The sequence below is a fragment of the Marmota monax genome, unplaced genomic scaffold (assembly GCF_021218885.2).
Source record: "Marmota monax isolate L192 unplaced genomic scaffold, Marmota_monax_Labrador192_F-V1.1 WCK01_AAM20220418_F8-fsc00186, whole genome shotgun sequence".
NCBI lineage: Eukaryota > Metazoa > Chordata > Mammalia > Rodentia > Sciuridae > Marmota > Marmota monax.
The window spans coordinates 3,131,071-3,148,494 of record NW_026694725.1 but is presented as its reverse complement, the minus strand read 5'-3'; the positions used below and the strand labels follow the sequence as shown (position 1 = coordinate 3,148,494).

Below are 17,424 nucleotides of genomic sequence, written 5' to 3'. Positions count from 1 at the left end.
TATCAAATGTGTCTCCTCTAGGCAGCATATTGTTGGGTCTTGTTTTGTGATCCATTCTACTAGCCTGTGTCTCTTAATTGGTGAGTTTAAGCCATTAACATTTAGGGTTATTATTGAGATATGGGTTGTTCTTCCAGCCATATTTGTTTATTTATGTTACTAAACATGCTTTGTAAAACACATCTTTTAAATTCCTTCTCCTAAATTTGTCTTCAGCTGCTTGCTCCTGGAATGCCCATTCTGATACCAACTGTTGAATCAATTACCCACACTCTAGGAAAAGAAAAGCTCTCAAGCATTGCCTGAAACATGTAGCTCCCAATTACAAGCCAAGTTACTCATTTTGTTAGTTAATTTCTTCCACAGGATTTGTGCATTTAGAAGGAGGAGCTGGACATTGCTCTGGGAGAGTGGAAGTGAATTCTGGAGGAGAGGGGATTCCACTATCTGATGGGAATTTCTCCTTCCCAATGGCCCAGATCATTTGTGAAGAGCTGGGGTGTGGCAAGGCTGCATCTGTCCTAGGGAACCTCCCATTCAGAGAGCCTAATGAACTGGTCTGGGCTGAAGAGTTCCAATGTGAGGGGCAGGAGCCTGAGCTCTGGTTCTGCCCCAGAGTAGCCTGTCCTAGAGGAGGCTGCCCACACAGAGGGGCTGTGCAAGTTTTCTGCTCAGGTGAGACTCACAGCAGGACGTTAACTGCCATATACATTCTCTGGGGGTAAGAAAAACATGGGATGTTGCTAAAACTGTGTTTTTTACCAGGATATACAGATGTTTGGCTCGTGAAAAATGGCAGCTCTCAGTGTGAGGGTCAAGTGGAGATGAAGACCTCTGGAGGCTGGAGAACACTCTGTGCCTCCAACTGGAATATGGCCAATGCCAATGTAGTTTGCGGTCAGCTGGGCTGTGGAGTCGCCATCTTCACCCCAAAAGGAGCATACTTTGTGGAAGGAGAAGATGAGATCTGGAGAGACCAATTCCACTGCTCAGGGTCTGAGTCCTTCCTGTGGAATTGTCCTGTGACTGCCCTGGGTGTTCCTGCCTGTGCCCATGGAAACACAGCTTCTGTGGTCTGCTCAGGTAAGAGAGGTCAGGGCTGGCTGGTACTTGAGTGGCATGGCTCTAAGAACAGACAGCATGGAGAGCTAAGTTCAAAAATGAGACATTCTGTGGTGAACTATGATTCTTCTCAATAATCATTTCTCTTTTAGGTCCTGTCAAGAGGTTTTAAGAGGTGTAGTTGTAAGTAAGCATTATTATTTATTGCAATTCATAAACAACACTGTATAACAATGAATGAAAACTCTGGGAAGTTTCTCACCCTGGACCATCAGAGAACATTAGCAGCTCACAGAAGTCACCTGCACATATTTCCAGTCACTGTGCCCTCCTGTCCTCTGAAGATGAGCACTCTGACTTCAGCTGCCAAAGAAAATTTTTGTCAGATTTGACCATTATGTAAAATCATACAGTATCTTCTCTTGTTGTATCTACTTTGACTCTACCTTTTGCTTAGAATTTACCCATTTTGCTATTTGTAGCAGAGCTTCCTTTTTTTATTGCTGTTGAGTTTTCTGCTGAATGACCACATGATACATTCAAGTGGTATTGATATTTGATGCTTGTTGACTTCCCAAATAATGATCCTACATATTTTCATGGTAATAGCTTCTGGTGTAGGTATGTATGTATTTGTATCAGATTTTTAACCCTTGTCCTTTTACTTTCACTCTCTTAATGTTGTAATCTTTCAGATGTCAAATGTAGTTCTTAATGAAGCACAGATTGTCAACATTTTTTGTACCCTAAATAAAACTTTGTACCATAACAGCATAAACATATTCTCCCAGGGTATGTTATACATGTTCCTTTTCTTTTGAATATAATTGTACAATCTTTCTGGGGTTGATATTATAAGGGAGTGTATGATGTGAAGAAAACTTACACATTATTGTTTTGGCAGCAAATTGTCTCAGCATCATTACGGAAGATGCTTTTCCCAATCATAAGGTCATCTTTGAAATAAACAGGGTGTAGATATTCTTACTCATTCTGTACTCGGTTCCATTCAATTCTGTTGTTTATCCTTTCAGCAGGTCTTATGTCCTTAATTATTATGACTTTATAGCATGTCTGAGTAAGTTTCCTTTAAAGATTACTTCAGAGTAAATCCTCTGATTGTGTGGTTTTTCTTGCCTAATGCATTAGTCATGCTTGGTCATATGCATTTCACATATATTTTAGAAGCCACTTTATATGTTTCTACAAATAAAAGGATGATGTTATTTAGGTTGATCTTGGATTTGGACTACACATGAATGTGGAGATAATTGACTTACAAAGGATATCTCTAATTTCTCTCAGAGATCATACATAGTCTTTATGATGTTTAATCCTAGGTGTTTTTGTGTTTGATGCTATTAATGTTTATTTTGGTGAAATATTATAGGAATGACTTTAAATTGTTTTCAACTTTATTTTTTATATGTGTGGGGGTGTTTGGCTTTCCTTTTTTTATTTAATTTATTTATTAATGTTAAATTGATAATTCTTAAACAATTTGAAGGATAGTATAAAATTGCCAGATAATCCTAAACCAGATTTCCAAATGCCACTATTTTATTATGTTACCTGCTTCTGATCCATTTATGCCTAAATTTATCAAATCTTTCTTAATGAGTAGTTAAGAATCAGTGGATAATGTAACGTGTACCATTACTCCTAAAGTATTTTCAAGAATTTCATATGTAAACACAGTGCTGTTGCAAATTCCATAAATCCACTTGATGTAACGTGATTATATAGTGTATTAGCCTTGTTCATATTTTTACTAATTTTACTAAGTATGTTATTCACAGTAAAAAAATGTATGGTAATGTGCTGCATTCAGTTCTCATGTTTATTTATGTTTCTTACTATGAAACACTTTTAATTGTTCTTTGTATCCCATCGTAATGAATTTTTTGAAGAATAGAAGCCAATAATTTTATGAAAAGTTCTCATTTTGAGCTATGGCAATAAGCAAAATAAGTAATAAGAAAACTTGTAAATTGATGTTTGAGTCTCTTCTACATAAATGAAAATTGGCTTTGACATTTTTCCAAAGTAGAAATTTAAATTATATATGTTAGAGAAATTAATCACAAAACACACATCTTTCTTAACTTCATGCACAAGAATTTCTATACCAAATTGGACAAATCTAGTGCTACAAATATTACCTACACCCTGTAGCAATCTCCTGTCTATTTTCTGATGGACTCCTTTGGCTTGCACATATGAGAGAGGACATGGGTTCTTGTCTTTCTGTATCTGGCTTATTTAAGACACAATGTCTTCCAGTTCCATCCATTTTGATGCAAATGACAGGATTTCGTTCTTCTTTATGGCTATACATATAGCACTTATACTTTATGAATGTGTCTTTCAGTGAGCAGTTGGGGTGATTCCATAACATAGCTATTCTAAATAGTGCCACAACAAACATGGGAATGTAGGATTACTGAGTTTCATAGTGTAATCTTGGCTGCTATTGCTGCTTAATAAATTTTCTCCCCGAGATATCAATTCAAGTAAAATACATTACATTTTTCTCATGATTTTAAGACTCATGAATTTGGCAAAGGCTTTTGACAGTTGCTTCTTGGGGTCTCTCATGAGGTTGAGCTTGTATATCTTTTGGAACTGAGGTCTTTTGAAGGCTTGGCCAAGATGGGAATCCAGGATATTTCAATCACATGGCTGGTATCTTCATGTTCAACTTAGGCTGCCGACAGAATCACATACAAATGTTCTCTCCCTCATGATAGTCTACAGAATAGATTTCCCACAAAGGAAACATCCTACTAATTCAAGAGGAGGAGGCATGACTTTCTTAGCTAGGTTCCTAACTCAAGCCTTGCTGGCTTCACTACATTCTCTTGCTTATAGAGAACTCACCACTGTCAGCCCAGATTGGAGGGAAGGAGGAATGGACTGCACAAGTCAATGGATAGAGTATCACAGATTTTATGAATATTATTAAACACTACAGGTGTATTGAATGTTCCACTTTATGTATTTTCTAATTTCTACCTAGCATAATCAAACCAAAGTTTAAATATTTTCTTTGAATTGTGGAAGCAATAAGGGGTTTGTTAAGTGGCAGTGAGGGGAAGAAAATAGAAATATAGTAGACAATGAGAGATAGAGGGAAGAGGAGGAATAGGAAAAGGAAAGACAGTGGAATGAATCTGAATGAAAACATCACAGTGAATTCCACCATATGTACATCAATAAGAATGTAACTGCAATAAGATATATTCCATGCTTGTATAATTATACTAAAATGGATTCTTCTGTTACGTATAACTAAAAAGAGGCAAGATTTTTTTTAACAAAAATAGTGGCTTTAACTACCTAAAACTTGTAGACTATTAGGAGTCTCTCACCAGGTCTCTTAGTTCCCTATCGTATTTCCTATCATTTTTTTTTCTGTGTGTCATTCTGCATTTTTCCACGTTCTTCCACTTACTATTTTCATTTTGTGCTAATCTACAGTGTTGTTACTCTTATCTACTGGTTTCTTATTTTTATGTATAATTTTCTGACTTTAAAATTACACATAACTCTCAAATATTTATTGGATATTTTTTATAATTTCTCGGCCAAGATGCACATCCTATGAAACTTTTAGCAAGGTATTTTGGTTCATGCATGCAGTTAATTTAGGGTAGATCACCTTAAGTAAAAGTGATTGAGGTGGTTAGATATTGGGAATCATGTAAAAGAAAAACTCTACTTTCAGTTCACAATATATGATATCAGTTATAAAGATGTTTAAAAAATTCCACCTCTTTGGCCCAAAATAAATTGTACTTGTGCATTCCCAGGGAAGTCAGGCAAGCATGCTGAGATTTCAGAGTTTTTCCTACTACCTTTGGATAAAAAATTCCTATAGGGCAATATAGCTGATTGTAGTTTTTCTTTTCTCTAAACTTGACTTCAAAAATCTTGCTGCCTTGGGAGCTATTCAATGCTCTTAACAGCAACTGATATATTTCAAAGTGTAGGCTTAAAACAAAGAAAATTTTGGCATAATGAAAAGCAGAAGTCTCCATTAAAAAATCAGCTCTGAAGAAAGGAAACTGATGCTTCTTTGTTACAGCTTTCACCTCAGATGTCATCAGTAGATTATTAGGTACTTTAAATCAGTTTCCTGTTCTCTAATCCCTTTTGTAGGAAACCAGACCCAACTGTTGCCCCAGTGCAATGACTCCTGGTCTGACCCAGCAGGCTCTACAGCCTCAGAGGGCCACACTGCCAACTGCTCAGGTGAGCAAAACCCCCAGCACTTGAGCCTTCCCATTCCCTGTGTAAATGCCCACTGACATGACCCTGTCTCTCCTCAGACAGCAGACAGCTCTGCCTGGTGGACGGGGGCAGTAGCTGTGCAGGGAGAGTGGAGATCCTGCAGCAGGGCTCCTGGGGCTCCATCTGTGATGACAGCTGGGACCTGAGTGATGCCCATGTGGTGTGCAGACAGCTGGGCTGTGGAGTAGTCCTGGAGGCCACCATCTCTGCTCACTTTGGAGAGGGATCAGGACCCATCTGGCTGGATGAGGTGAACTGCACAGGAGAGGAGGTCCATGTGTGGCAGTGCCCTTCCCAGGGCTGGGGGCACAACAACTGCAGTCACAAGGAGGATACAGGGGTCATCTGCTCAGGTCTGTGCTGCACACTGTGCATAGGTGGGAGGAGGAAGGGGAGGGTCTGCAGGATGGTGTCTAAGCCCCAAGGCAGCAGTCAGGACAGGGCAGAGGAAAAGAATACTCCTTGTGCTTCCAGCAGAGAAGTTGAGGTGCTTCCATTTTCTGCTACAGCAGCTGAGCTTCTGTTCCTGCCTTCTCAATCTTGTTTTCTGTCATTCTTGACAGTGCCATTTAAAGCAGTCATCACTCTTTTATGACCTACGGGTATGACATTCTGCCACACTGAATTAGTTTTCTATTTCTGCTGTAACAAGGTAGTATAGATTGAGTGACTCAAAACACCACATATATGTCATCTTACAATGTGAAGTTTAGAAGACTGACTTGGGTCTGTCTGGGCTATAAACAAAGTGTCATCAAGCTGCAAGAGCTGAATCTCTCTGAAGACTCTTTTCTTGCCATTTTCATTTTCTAGAAGTTGCCTGAATTCCTTGTCTCATGACCCCTTCCTTCTTCAAACCAACAGCATTGCAAGACACCAAGCAACATGTTTCTCTGATGAGGGCCAGAAATAATTATCTGCTTCTGAGGACACAGGTCTAAGGATATGATTATGTTGCACTCACTTATTAATCCAGGATGATCCAGGATAATCCATGAAAGGATCTATTTTTAATCATGTCTGCAAAGCCCTTTTATAATAAGGTAAAATATTTACAGGCTCCCAGGATCAGTGAGAGGACATATTTGGAGCTCCACTATTCTACCACCCCTCTGTCCGTGTTCCTTTTCTAGGATCTATCAAGTAGTTCCTCAGATAGTAAATAAAGAGTTCAGGTCAATGTTCCTGGTCAGAGTCCCAGGTCAGTGTTCCTGCCTATTGATTTGCTAATGTTACATTGTTGTAGAAACAGAGAGGTACACCTTAGAAAAAAAAGGTTTAAAGAACATAACTTCTAGTCTTCCACCTGGTGGGCACTTTTTTATCAGAGTTATCAATGAATATTCACTTTTACTTAGGAATAAAGAAAAAAACATCAATAAGACTTCAATGTTCACTGAGCCCTGATGTTTCCCTTTCCATTTCAGAGTTTCTGGCCCTCAGGTTGGTGAGCGAGGACCAGGAGTGTGCCGGGTGGCTGGAGGTTTTCTACAACCAGACCTGGGGCAGTGTCTGCCACAATCCCATGGATGCTATGACCTTGTCCATTATTTGCAGACAGATTGGCTGTGGGAACACTGGGACTCTGGATTTCTTGATTCCTTCCAGAGAAGGTGCTAGACCCCACTGGGTAAATGGAATCCACTGTCGGGAAACTGATATCTCTCTCTGGCAGTGTCCTTCTGACCCCTGGAAACACCTGTCTTGCTCTGCAAAGGAGGAAGCTCATATTACATGTACAGGTGACCTACTTGCTCTTTCTATGTGTTTGTCCTATGCCTATAGGTTGTTATTAGAAAAGTTTCACATATTCAAATATAATGGATGAGGTGAAATAAGTCTACAAAATGAATACCGGATAGAGATTACCTGATCCACCTGTCGTAGTCCTGTTTCAAAGGCAGATGTAAGGAAACCATTGATAATAGCAATTTATGTGAAAAGAAACAGAGACTCTGAACTGAAAATATGGGAGCATGAAGTTATACTCTGATGAACATTCTTAGCAATTAGCTCATGCAGTCTTTTTTTAAAAATATTTTTTTAGTTTGATGTGGGCACAATATCTTTATTTTATTTTTATGTGGTGTTGAGGATCGAACCCAGAGCCCCAAGCATACCAGGCGAGCATGCTACCACTTGAGCCACATCCCCAGCCTTCATGCAGTCTTGTTATATTAGTTAATCTGTATTTCCTTAGTGAGAGGGTGAATGATTGGACCTGAGTTATACACGTTGCTTGCTATGTGCTCTCAATTTGTTCCCACAGAAACAATCAACTTTTGGTAGGTACCATGGTGATCATTTATTTCGCATGAGGAAATGATGTTAGGAGTAAACACTTCATCTTCCTCACAATTTCAATTGCGTGAATGGCAACTTGGGGAATCTAATACAGTAGGATGTTTACTCTGAAATCCACCACCAGAAAACGTCTCAGTTAGTTTGTTTATGGTAAGTTAATTAAATGATTTATAGGTAGAAACTTAATTTCAGGCAGCAGGACCAATGCAAGGAGGAAATACCGCTGCAGTTTGCACTCCAGCCTAATGAAACACACCATGCATAAATCTGAGTGTCATGAAGGTAGTGTAGGTGTTGTGGAAATATGTACATTGAGGAAGAGAGAAATCATATTTAAGTTGAAACCTAAAGGAGGAATAGAAGTCCAATGAAGAAAGAAAGCAGAACATTGGGTCAGTGTAAATATTGAGGTAAGAAGAGCATGGTGACCTTGAGGTACTGATAAAATCCCATCATGAGCAAAGAAGGAGGAGGGTAGAAAGAGAGATACATGATTACCTGGATGCATAATAAAATCTAGAGTCCTCCCCAAGGCATGGGTCCCATAAAAATCCTGTTGAAAAGCTGTTAATTTATTTTCTCATATGCACTTTATGGAGAATTGCTGTATAATAAGGGGCCTGGTCTCCCCTTATTTTTCTCTTGAATTGACCTCCTCTCAGGCCATGTTGTCTTGGTTGATACTACTGCCTCTAAGCCTTTATCCATATCCTACTGCAAACGAGTATGCCCATTCATCCCTGTCCCAGAAAACCTTCCATGGGGCCCATTGGAAATTGGAGCCTATCATCTTCTAATATTTTAAGACCTATAATGTCCCATTTAGTTTTATGTTCTGACAAACACCTGGCTGTCCTCTGAGAACAATGATGTCCTTATTATTGGGAGGGCTCTGTGCTTCCCTTTCAATGGGATATTTCTGAGTCAAATCTTAGAATAAGTCCATTCCTGCTTTACTTTGCCATTTTCAATAATTTCTTTTCTTTTTTTTAACCCATGTCCAGCTACTTGAAATTTGCTCCCTGAGGTGGCTGGTGCCACCACTTCTGTTTTTGTCATTCTCCCGACTGATTGCTCCCCCTTATCCAGGAAGGCTGCAGTACAAGTCTCCCCAGGCTCCTCTTTCTCCTGTCCTGTTGCCAGCATAATTGAATACAATTGAGATAACATCCTGGCCTCTCCATCCCTGACTTTCTCCCTTTGAAGCATCCCTCATACCTCCATCTGCTTTATGGCCACACTATTGACCATCACTAACTGTCCAGCTTGAGATATTGATTGCATTGTTCCTTCTCTGACTATTGCTACTTCTCCTTGTGGCAAATATTCCCAGATATTTCATTTCCCAGATATTTCATCCTCATGCACCTTCCAAATGTTTTCCCCTATCAGTTTTTCAGTTTTCCACTCTCTTCGTGAATGCACATGTTTTTCTTACCCTGATTACTCAATATAATGCCCCATTATAATCTTCCCCGCTTCAAGTACACTCAACTCCGTGGTTTCCTCTGTCAGTCAAAGACAAAAATAATATTACCACTTAGTTAATCCCACCAGGGGATTAAGTCACTGATTTGGTTAAGACTCATAACCCAATCATTTCTCTTCTAAAATTTCTTGCATTGTCCCAACAAGAGCTTTCAGGGGACACCTGTCATCCAAACCATATCATCCACCATGGCTTGTGCGGGGCTAGGTCGTGGCTAAAATAAGGTACCATCCTCATTCTAGTGTCTGGTGGTGTAGCTCAGTGGCAAAGCACATTCAACTTGTTCAAGTTTCTTGGCTTGATCAACATCATAACTCAGAAAGAAGAAAGTGAAAAACAGCAGTATCTACCACATAAGCATAAATCAGCTATATAAATACAATATTAATCAATTAAACTCAATAACAACTAAAATAGTAACAATAGATTAGGCAAAGAATAAACAGAATGAGAAAGTAGATTAATAAAAGGAAATTAATTCATTATTAATTATGTTAAGAAAAGATGAGAAAGAAGAGAAAATCCATTTAAAGAATTTAAAAATGCATTAAATACAGAGTAGTAAGGAATATATATATATAAATAAAAATTCATAAAAAATTCCTTCCAGACAAAATACTTGCATGTAGACAACCCTTTCTTGGGCATTTAACATTTGAATCCACCAGGAATGTAGGGCTGGTTGCCTAAAAATGAAACCAATCATAGTTCCTTTGAGTTCCCATCAAAATGAACTAGGATATGGTGTGATATGCTGGCTGCACTGAGCTCCTCATTTCCTGCCATGGAAGTTATGGGAATATTGATGGGGCAGGCCACATTCATGCTGGACAAATTCTATTTGCAAATCTGGGTGCATGGCAAAAGTCAAAGTCACCGCAAGCCCTTTCTTCAGTGGGTTCTGGACCCAACTGGTGGGCACACAATACTGAGATCTTGATTGCATTGTTCTAGCCATGGTGAATCCCTGGAATGCCTGTAAAAACTGGTGTACGCTATCAAACCACTGAGCTCCACTCTGGAGATGGGTCATGGGAATGGGGTTAATCACCAGTTGTGGTCTCTTAGCTCTCAGATATTACTTGCATGTGAAACCACATGAGACTGGAATCACTCCTCCTTACGTAGAGAAAGACCATTTGTCAGTGAGGCCTCTAGGCCCTTCTGTGCCACTAGGTCAGTGTGTTTGTGGAAGTCAGTCTTTCTATCTGAGACTGTAGGTTTTCTTCCTTCACACAATCACTGTGGAGGGTGACCCAGGGACCTGGAATTATGATTAATTCATATTTTATAATCCCAGTATAATTTATCCCCTACAATAGGACCCTTGTCAAGATAACCCCGGGTTATAGTACTCTGAGAGCTTGCTGAGCAATGTGATGGACTCCTTCTCTAAAACTGTCTTGTTGTGCAAGAGGAGTCCCTCTCAGAACATCTCCCCAAACTTGTTCTAAAACTTGTAAGAACCATGTGTTTCTCCCGTGGTTATCCATTACATGGTTACAGCTGGAGTTGAAGTTGTAAATTGCTTTATACTTTTCTCTGGGCTGCCTTAATGATTCTCCATATCATTAACATTTCTCGTCATTTCTTTATTGGTTCCCAGTGTTTTTCCTCTTTCTCAGAATACAGTTTCCTTGTGTTCCCTGACTCTTTTCACTCACATAGTCATAAAAAGTGTACTTCTGTTCTGCTGTTTGACTCCTCATCAAGAACTCCTGGCAGGAAGTCCAAGCAGAGATTAGATATATTTGGAGGAACAAGTAGCATTCCATCATTCCTACTGTCATTTGGGCAATGTCAATATCTGACATCATCTATTCAGGGAGGTTGCCCAATCTACCTAAAGCAAATGCAAATTTAAAATTACATACCCATATTTTAACTATGAAGGCTAGAACCATTAATGAAATATATTGCATTAACTATGCTTTGTCTTATGATCTATTTATTTTTTAGTCTTAATGTATATATATATATATATATATTACATTTTTTTTTTACTGGAATCATGACTGTCACCTGAGGCTTCTGATGATCTCGTCCCATTTCTTATTCCATCTCCTGTGCTCTGACCCTTCCAATCTAAGGCCATGGATCCTCAAGCATATGTCTTTAAGAAGCCAATTCAGATACTGGCCCATTACAGAAACTCTTAGAAATCATTCAGAAAAGACACATTCGGCTACTTACAGTAGGAAATCTGGCATTTCTCAAAGTTTTATCACATAATATGCAGAACTCTATCAATAACAAGTTTTATTCTGATCAAATCTACATAATAACTTCTACTCAGACTACTCACTTGAATACATTGTAGTTAATTCCCTATTTCTTATTTTTTCACAATTAATTCCCATACATGTGATGGTAGAAACTAAGGATGGAACCCAGTGCCTCACATGTGTGAGGCAAGTGCTGCTGCCCTAGTATAATGAATAACTCCATGTCTTACACCACAAGCATTGCATTCTGAAAGTAGATTCTCCAAGTGCTTTGTTGAGAGAAGGTGTACCACATGGCAGTAGAACCCTTCTCATTCTTTGTCAATACGTGACATCATTGACATGATTCTTTCTCCTCAGAGAGCCCACAGCTCCGCCTGGTGGATGGTGGCAGTCGGTGTGCAGGCAGAGTGGAGATCCTTCACCAGCATTCCTGGGGCACTGTCTGTCATAACGACTGGGGCTTCAAAGATGCAGATGTGGTGTGCAGACAAATGGGCTGTGGAATGGCCTTCAATGCCTTGCTCTATGCACAATTTGGAGAGGGATCTGGGCCCATCTGGTTGACAGACCTGGCATGCACAGGAGAGGAGGATTACCTGTGGAAGTGTCCTATCCTGAGCCAGGGAGAGAACAACTGCAGGCACTCTAAAGATGCAGGAGTCATCTGTTCAGGTATGGTCAGTGCATTCTCCACTACCTAAGAGAATGGAAAGTTCCAGGAAGTAGTATCTGATCCCTGGGAGAATAAAGGATGAATTGTCTGCAGAGGAGTAGGATGTCCTTCCCTGAATCAGTGGATTCAGGGATAGCAGTGGATGATGATCTTCATTTATTCCTGTCCTGTAAATCTCTACTATTGTCCTTTCCCTTCTCAACTCTCTTACTTGAAAAGATTTTTCTGTAGAGTATTTCAATTTAAAATCAATCTTCATAATTTTTTTCTCCAGTTTACTATTTTTTAGGATTACATACAAAATTAGCACACATACTCTGTTTGCAGCACTTTTCAAAGGACAGTCAAGAATGAGGCCCTACTTTTCTCAGTTGAATTCAGTGTTTGTATATGTATAGTCAGAAGTATTTTTGCACTGGGTTGGTACGTGTATGGGCACAGGGATGGGATTAAACACATCACAGAGGAGTTTATGGATTTCGGGAAAGTTGCAATTCTGCTTTCCAGATTTAGACATCAGAATTATCAGTTCATTGGCAGGAAGGGCCAGAGAACAGTGAGTGAAATGCCCTGATTCATAATTTCTCCTTTCTCTACTACAGTAGAATCTCTCTGCATTTCTTTTTTTTAAGCAACTTCTGTATAACTCATCTTGGGAGGTGAATTAAACACTGTGCTCCCAGATCAACGTAGGAAGCAATAAAATATTAATGTATATTTATTATGGTAAGACATTGTGTAGTTTAGGACTCAAGATCAAGGTGTTTATTCAGTGATCTACCACAAATGCACCACATAAACACACACAAAATGGCTTGATATGAGAAAATAATCAAGCTGTTTTAAAATAAAAGGTCCCAGGTAAAAGCCTGCTTTTTTAAAAATATTTGTTTTAGATTCAGCCATAGAACAGGTAATTTCAGGCTGCCATTTGCCTGCGGCTTGCAGACAGATTGCTAGGGTTCAGTGCCTGGGTGCTTCTTAGAACCTGATCGTATCGGAGCGAACACCGAGCGCGGGGCGTCCGAGTTCTGGCTCCCGGAACCGCCCTGGCCCAGGGCTGGAGAGCCTGCGGAGGCTGCTTCTTGGATCCTGCTCCTATCAGAGCATACACCAAGCACTAAGCGGCCGAATTCCGGCTCCCGGAACTGAGCCCGCGGGGACTGCTTCTTGGAGCCTACTCTTATCGGAGCTTACACCGAGCACGGAGCAGCTGAGTTCCGGCTCCCGGAACTGCCCTGGCCCAGGGCTAGGAGCCCACGGAAACTGCTTCTCGGTCTGGGTCCTGCTGAGGGCCGGTCAGGACTCACCAGTTGCTTTGGTTGCCCGGCAAGGGGAACGAAATGCTGCCATTCGCATAGGATACCAACATGGCAGAGATCTGATGTCATCAGAAAGCGGCGGAGGAGAGAACTTCATCAATACCAGCGGCGACAGAAACAGTTGGTCTCCTGGTAGGGGGGGTGAGGCACAGACACCCGAGTCTCCTCAATTTGTCGTCGAGCCAGAGGGGAGGAGCTGGGCCGCCCCCAGCGCCCGGAGCAGGCCCAGCGGCTCGCCAGCGTGGTGACCGCGTGACCCCAATTGGAGAGGGGGCAGAGCGGAGCCGCCACCCGCACCCGCAAGGTGGGCAGACCCGCGACCCAGTGGTACACGGGCGTGGTAGGAGGGGCAGGGCAGAGCCTCCGCCCGCGCTTGCAAGGTAAACAGACCTGTGACAGACTGGCGGGTCAGGCCCAGTGGCCTGCCAGTGTGGTACACACATCACCCCAACTGGAGTAGGGGCAGAGCAGATCCTTCTCCCACGCCCGGATCAGGCCCTGCTGGTGTGGTGGCCACGTGACCCCAATTGGAGTGGGGGCAGAGCGGAACCGCCACCCATGCTCGCAGGGTGAGCAGACCTGTGACAAACCTGCAGATCAGGCCCAGGGGTCCACAAGGCGTGGTAGGAGGGGCAGGGCAGATCCGCCGCCCGCGCCTCCAAGGTAGGCAGACCTGTGACAGACCGGCGGATCAGGCCCAGGAGCCTGCCGGCGTGGTACACACACCACCCTAATTGGAGTAGGGGCAGAACAGAGTTGCCACCTGTGCCAGGAACAGGCCCAGCGACCTGCAGGCGGGGTAGTCACAACACCCCAATTGGAGTAGGGGCAGAGCAGAGCCGCCACCCGTGCCCGAAAGGTGGGCAGATCTGCGACCGACCAGCGGGACAGGCCCAGTGGCCTGCCGGTACGACAGACATGTCACCCCATTTGGAGTAGGGGCAGAGTAGAGCCGCCGCCCGCGCCTGCAGGGTAGGCAAACCTGCAACCGAACGGCGGATCAGGCCCGGTGGCCTGCCGGCGTGGTACACTCGTCACCCCAATTGGAGTAGGGGCAGAACAGAGCCGCCGCCAGCGTCCAGAACAGGCCCAGTGACCTGCCGGCGTGGTAGCCACGACACCCCAATTGGAATAAGGAGAGAGCAGAGCCGCCGCCCGCGCTTGCAGGAAAGATACGCAAGCAGTATGAAAAGACAAGGAAAGAAAGGACCACAAACAATGCAGGTCAACGCAACTTTAGAAGAGGTAACAGCTGCAGCAGATGGAATGTCAGATAAAGAATTCAGGATATACATGCTTCAGATGATCTGGAGTATCAAGGAAGACATTAAACAGCAAAATCAGACAATGAAAGATCACTTCGACAATGAATTACGCAAACAAATCCAGGAAGCAAAGGATCAACTATACAGGGAGATAGAGGTTATAAAAAACAAACAAACAGAAATCCTAGAAATGCAGGAAGCAATAAACCAACTTAAAAACTCAATGGAGAATACTACCAGCAGAGTAGAACACTTAGAAGATAGAACATCAGACAATGAAGACAAAGTATTTCAACTGGAAAAGAACATAGACAGCTCAGCAAGACTGTTAAGAAACCATGAGCAGAACATCCAAGAAATATGGGATAACATTAAGAGACCAAACTTAAGAGTCATTGGGATACAGGAAGGTACAGAGCTCCAAACCAAAGGAATGAGCAGTCTATTCAATGAAATAATATGAGAAAACTTCCCAGACTTGAAGAATGAGACAGAATCCCAAATCCTAGAAGCCTACAGGACGCCGAATGTGCAAAATCATAAGAGATCCACACCTAGACACATTATAATGAAGATGCCCAACATACAGAATAAGGAGAGAATTTTAAAAGCTACAAGAGAAAGGAAGCAGATTACATTTAGGGGTAAGCCAATCAGGATAACAGCTGATCTTTCAACACAGACTCTGAAAGCTAGAAGATCCTGGAATAACATATTTCAAACACTGAAAGAAAATGGGTTCCAACCAAGAATTGTGTATCCAGCAAAATTAAGCTTCAGGATGGAAGATAAAATTAAAACCTTCCACGATAAACAAAAGTTTAAAGAATTCGCAGCTAGAAAACCATCTCTTCAAAACATCCTCAGCAAAACATTACAGGAAGAGGAAATGGAAAATAACAATGAAATCCAACAGTGGGAGGTAGGACAGTAAAGGGGGGGGGAAATAATCAAAGAGGAAAACAAACCATGTTTAGTAACAGAAATAAACAAATATGGCTGGAAGAACAACCCATATCTCAATAATAACCCTAAATGTTAATGGCTTAAACTCACCAATTAAGAGACACAGGCTAGTAGAATGGATCACAAAACAAGACCCAACAATATGCTGCCTAGAGGAGACGCATTTGATAGGAAAAGACATACATAGGCTGAAGGTGAAAGGTTGGGAAAAATCATATCACTCATATGGACTTCGGAAACAAGCAGGCGTGTCCATACTCATATCAAATAAAATAGATTTCAAGCCCAAGTTAATCAAAAGGGATAAAGAGGGACACTACATACTGCTTAAGGGAACCATACACCAACAAGACATAACAATCATAAATATTTATGCCCCAAACAATGGTGCAGCTATGTTCATCAAACAAACTCTTCTCAAGTTCAAGAGTCTAATAGACCACCATACCATAATCATGGGAGACTTCAACACACCTCTCTCGCCAATGGACAGATCTTCCAAACAAAAGTTGAATAAGGAAACTATAGAACTCAATAACACAATTAATAACCTAGACTTAATTGACATATATAGAGTATACCACCCAACATCAAGCAGTTACACTTTTTTCTCAGCAGCACATGGATCCTTCTCAAAAATAGATCACATATTATGTCACAGGGCAACTCTTAGACAATATAAAGGAGTAGAGATAATACCATGCATCTTATCTGATCATAATGGAATGAAACTGAAAATCAATGATAAAAGAAGGAAGGAAAAAGCATACATCACTTGGAGAATGAACAATAGGTTACTGAATGATCAATGGGTTATAGAAGACATCAAGGAGGAAATTAAAAAATTCTTAGAGACAAATGAAAACACAGACACAACATATCGGAATCTATGGGACACATTGAAAGCAGTCCTAAGAGGAAAATTCATTGCTTGGAGTTCATTCCTTAAAAAAAGAAAAAACCAAAAAATAAATGATCTCATACTTCATCTCAAAATCCTTGAAAAAGAAGAGCAAAACAACAGCAAAAGAAGTAGAAGGCAAGAAATAATTAAAATCAGAGCTGAAATTAATGAAATCGAAACAAAAGAAACAATTGAAAAAATTGACAAAACTAAAAGTTGGTTCTTTGAAAAAATAAACAAAATCGATAGACCCTTAGCGATGCTAGCGAAGAGAAGAAGAGAGAGAACTCAAATTACTACCATACGGGATGAAAAAGGCAATATCACAACAGACACTTCAGAAATACAGAAGATAATCAAAAACTATTTTGAATCCTTATACTCCAATAAATTAGAAGATAGTGAAGGCATAGATAAATTTCTTAAGTCATATGATCTGCCCAGATTGAGTCAGGTGGATATAGACAACCTAAACAGACCAATATCAATTGAGGAAATAGAAGAAACCATCAAAAGACTACCAACTAAGAAAAGCCCAGGACCGGATGGGTATACAGCAGAATTTTACAAAACCTTTAAAGAAGAACTAATACCAATACTTTTCAAGCTACTTCAGGAAATAGAAAAGGAGGGAGAACTTCCAAATTCATTCTATGAGGCCAACATCACCCTGATACCTAAACCAGACAAAGACACTTCAAAGAAAGAAAACTACAGACCAATATCTCTAATGAACCTAGGTGCAAAAATCCTCAATAAAATTCTGGCGAATCGGATACAAAAACATATCAAAAAAATTGTGCACCATGAGCAAGTAGGATTCATCCCTGGGATGCAAGGCTGGTTCAATATACGGAAATCAATAAATGTTATTCACCACATCAATAGACTTAAAAATAAGAACCATATGATCATCTC

The 17,424-nt window shown here is 40.9% G+C and overlaps 2 protein-coding genes across 2 annotated transcripts in view; both read left to right on the top strand.

The window, feature by feature from the left end:
* The first annotated feature begins 585 nt into the window (after positions 1 to 585).
* On the top strand, positions 586 to 1,998 carry LOC131423152 (antigen WC1.1-like). Its single transcript, XM_058572555.1, has 3 exons — positions 586 to 675; positions 766 to 1,083; positions 1,215 to 1,998. Exons 2-3 carry the CDS (start codon positions 825 to 827, stop codon positions 1,232 to 1,234), a joined length of 279 nt encoding a protein of 92 aa, XP_058428538.1. The 5' UTR covers positions 586 to 675; positions 766 to 824; the 3' UTR covers positions 1,235 to 1,998.
* LOC124079000 (antigen WC1.1-like) overlaps positions 1,662 to 17,424 on the top strand; it is a 44,569-nt gene continuing 28,806 nt past the window's right edge. Inside the window, exons 1-5 of the mRNA XM_058572558.1 lie at positions 1,662 to 1,683; positions 5,224 to 5,316; positions 5,394 to 5,708; positions 6,783 to 6,968; positions 11,734 to 12,048. Of these exons, the coding sequence (XP_058428541.1) occupies positions 1,662 to 1,683; positions 5,224 to 5,316; positions 5,394 to 5,708; positions 6,783 to 6,968; positions 11,734 to 12,048 (931 nt within the window). The remainder of the gene's footprint in view (positions 1,684 to 5,223; positions 5,317 to 5,393; positions 5,709 to 6,782; positions 6,969 to 11,733; positions 12,049 to 17,424) is intronic.

What these genes read in the sequence shown, in the direction of transcription:
- LOC131423152 (XM_058572555.1), top strand. Translation starts at nt 825, where the DNA reads ATGAAGACCTCTGGAGGCTGGAGAACACTCTGTGCCTCCAACTGGAAT. An exon ending in AGCTTCTGTGGTCTGCTCAG is followed by an intron (nt 1,084 to 1,214) that starts GTAAGAGAGGTC and finishes TTTCTCTTTTAG; the next exon opens with GTCCTGTCAAGAGGTTTTAA.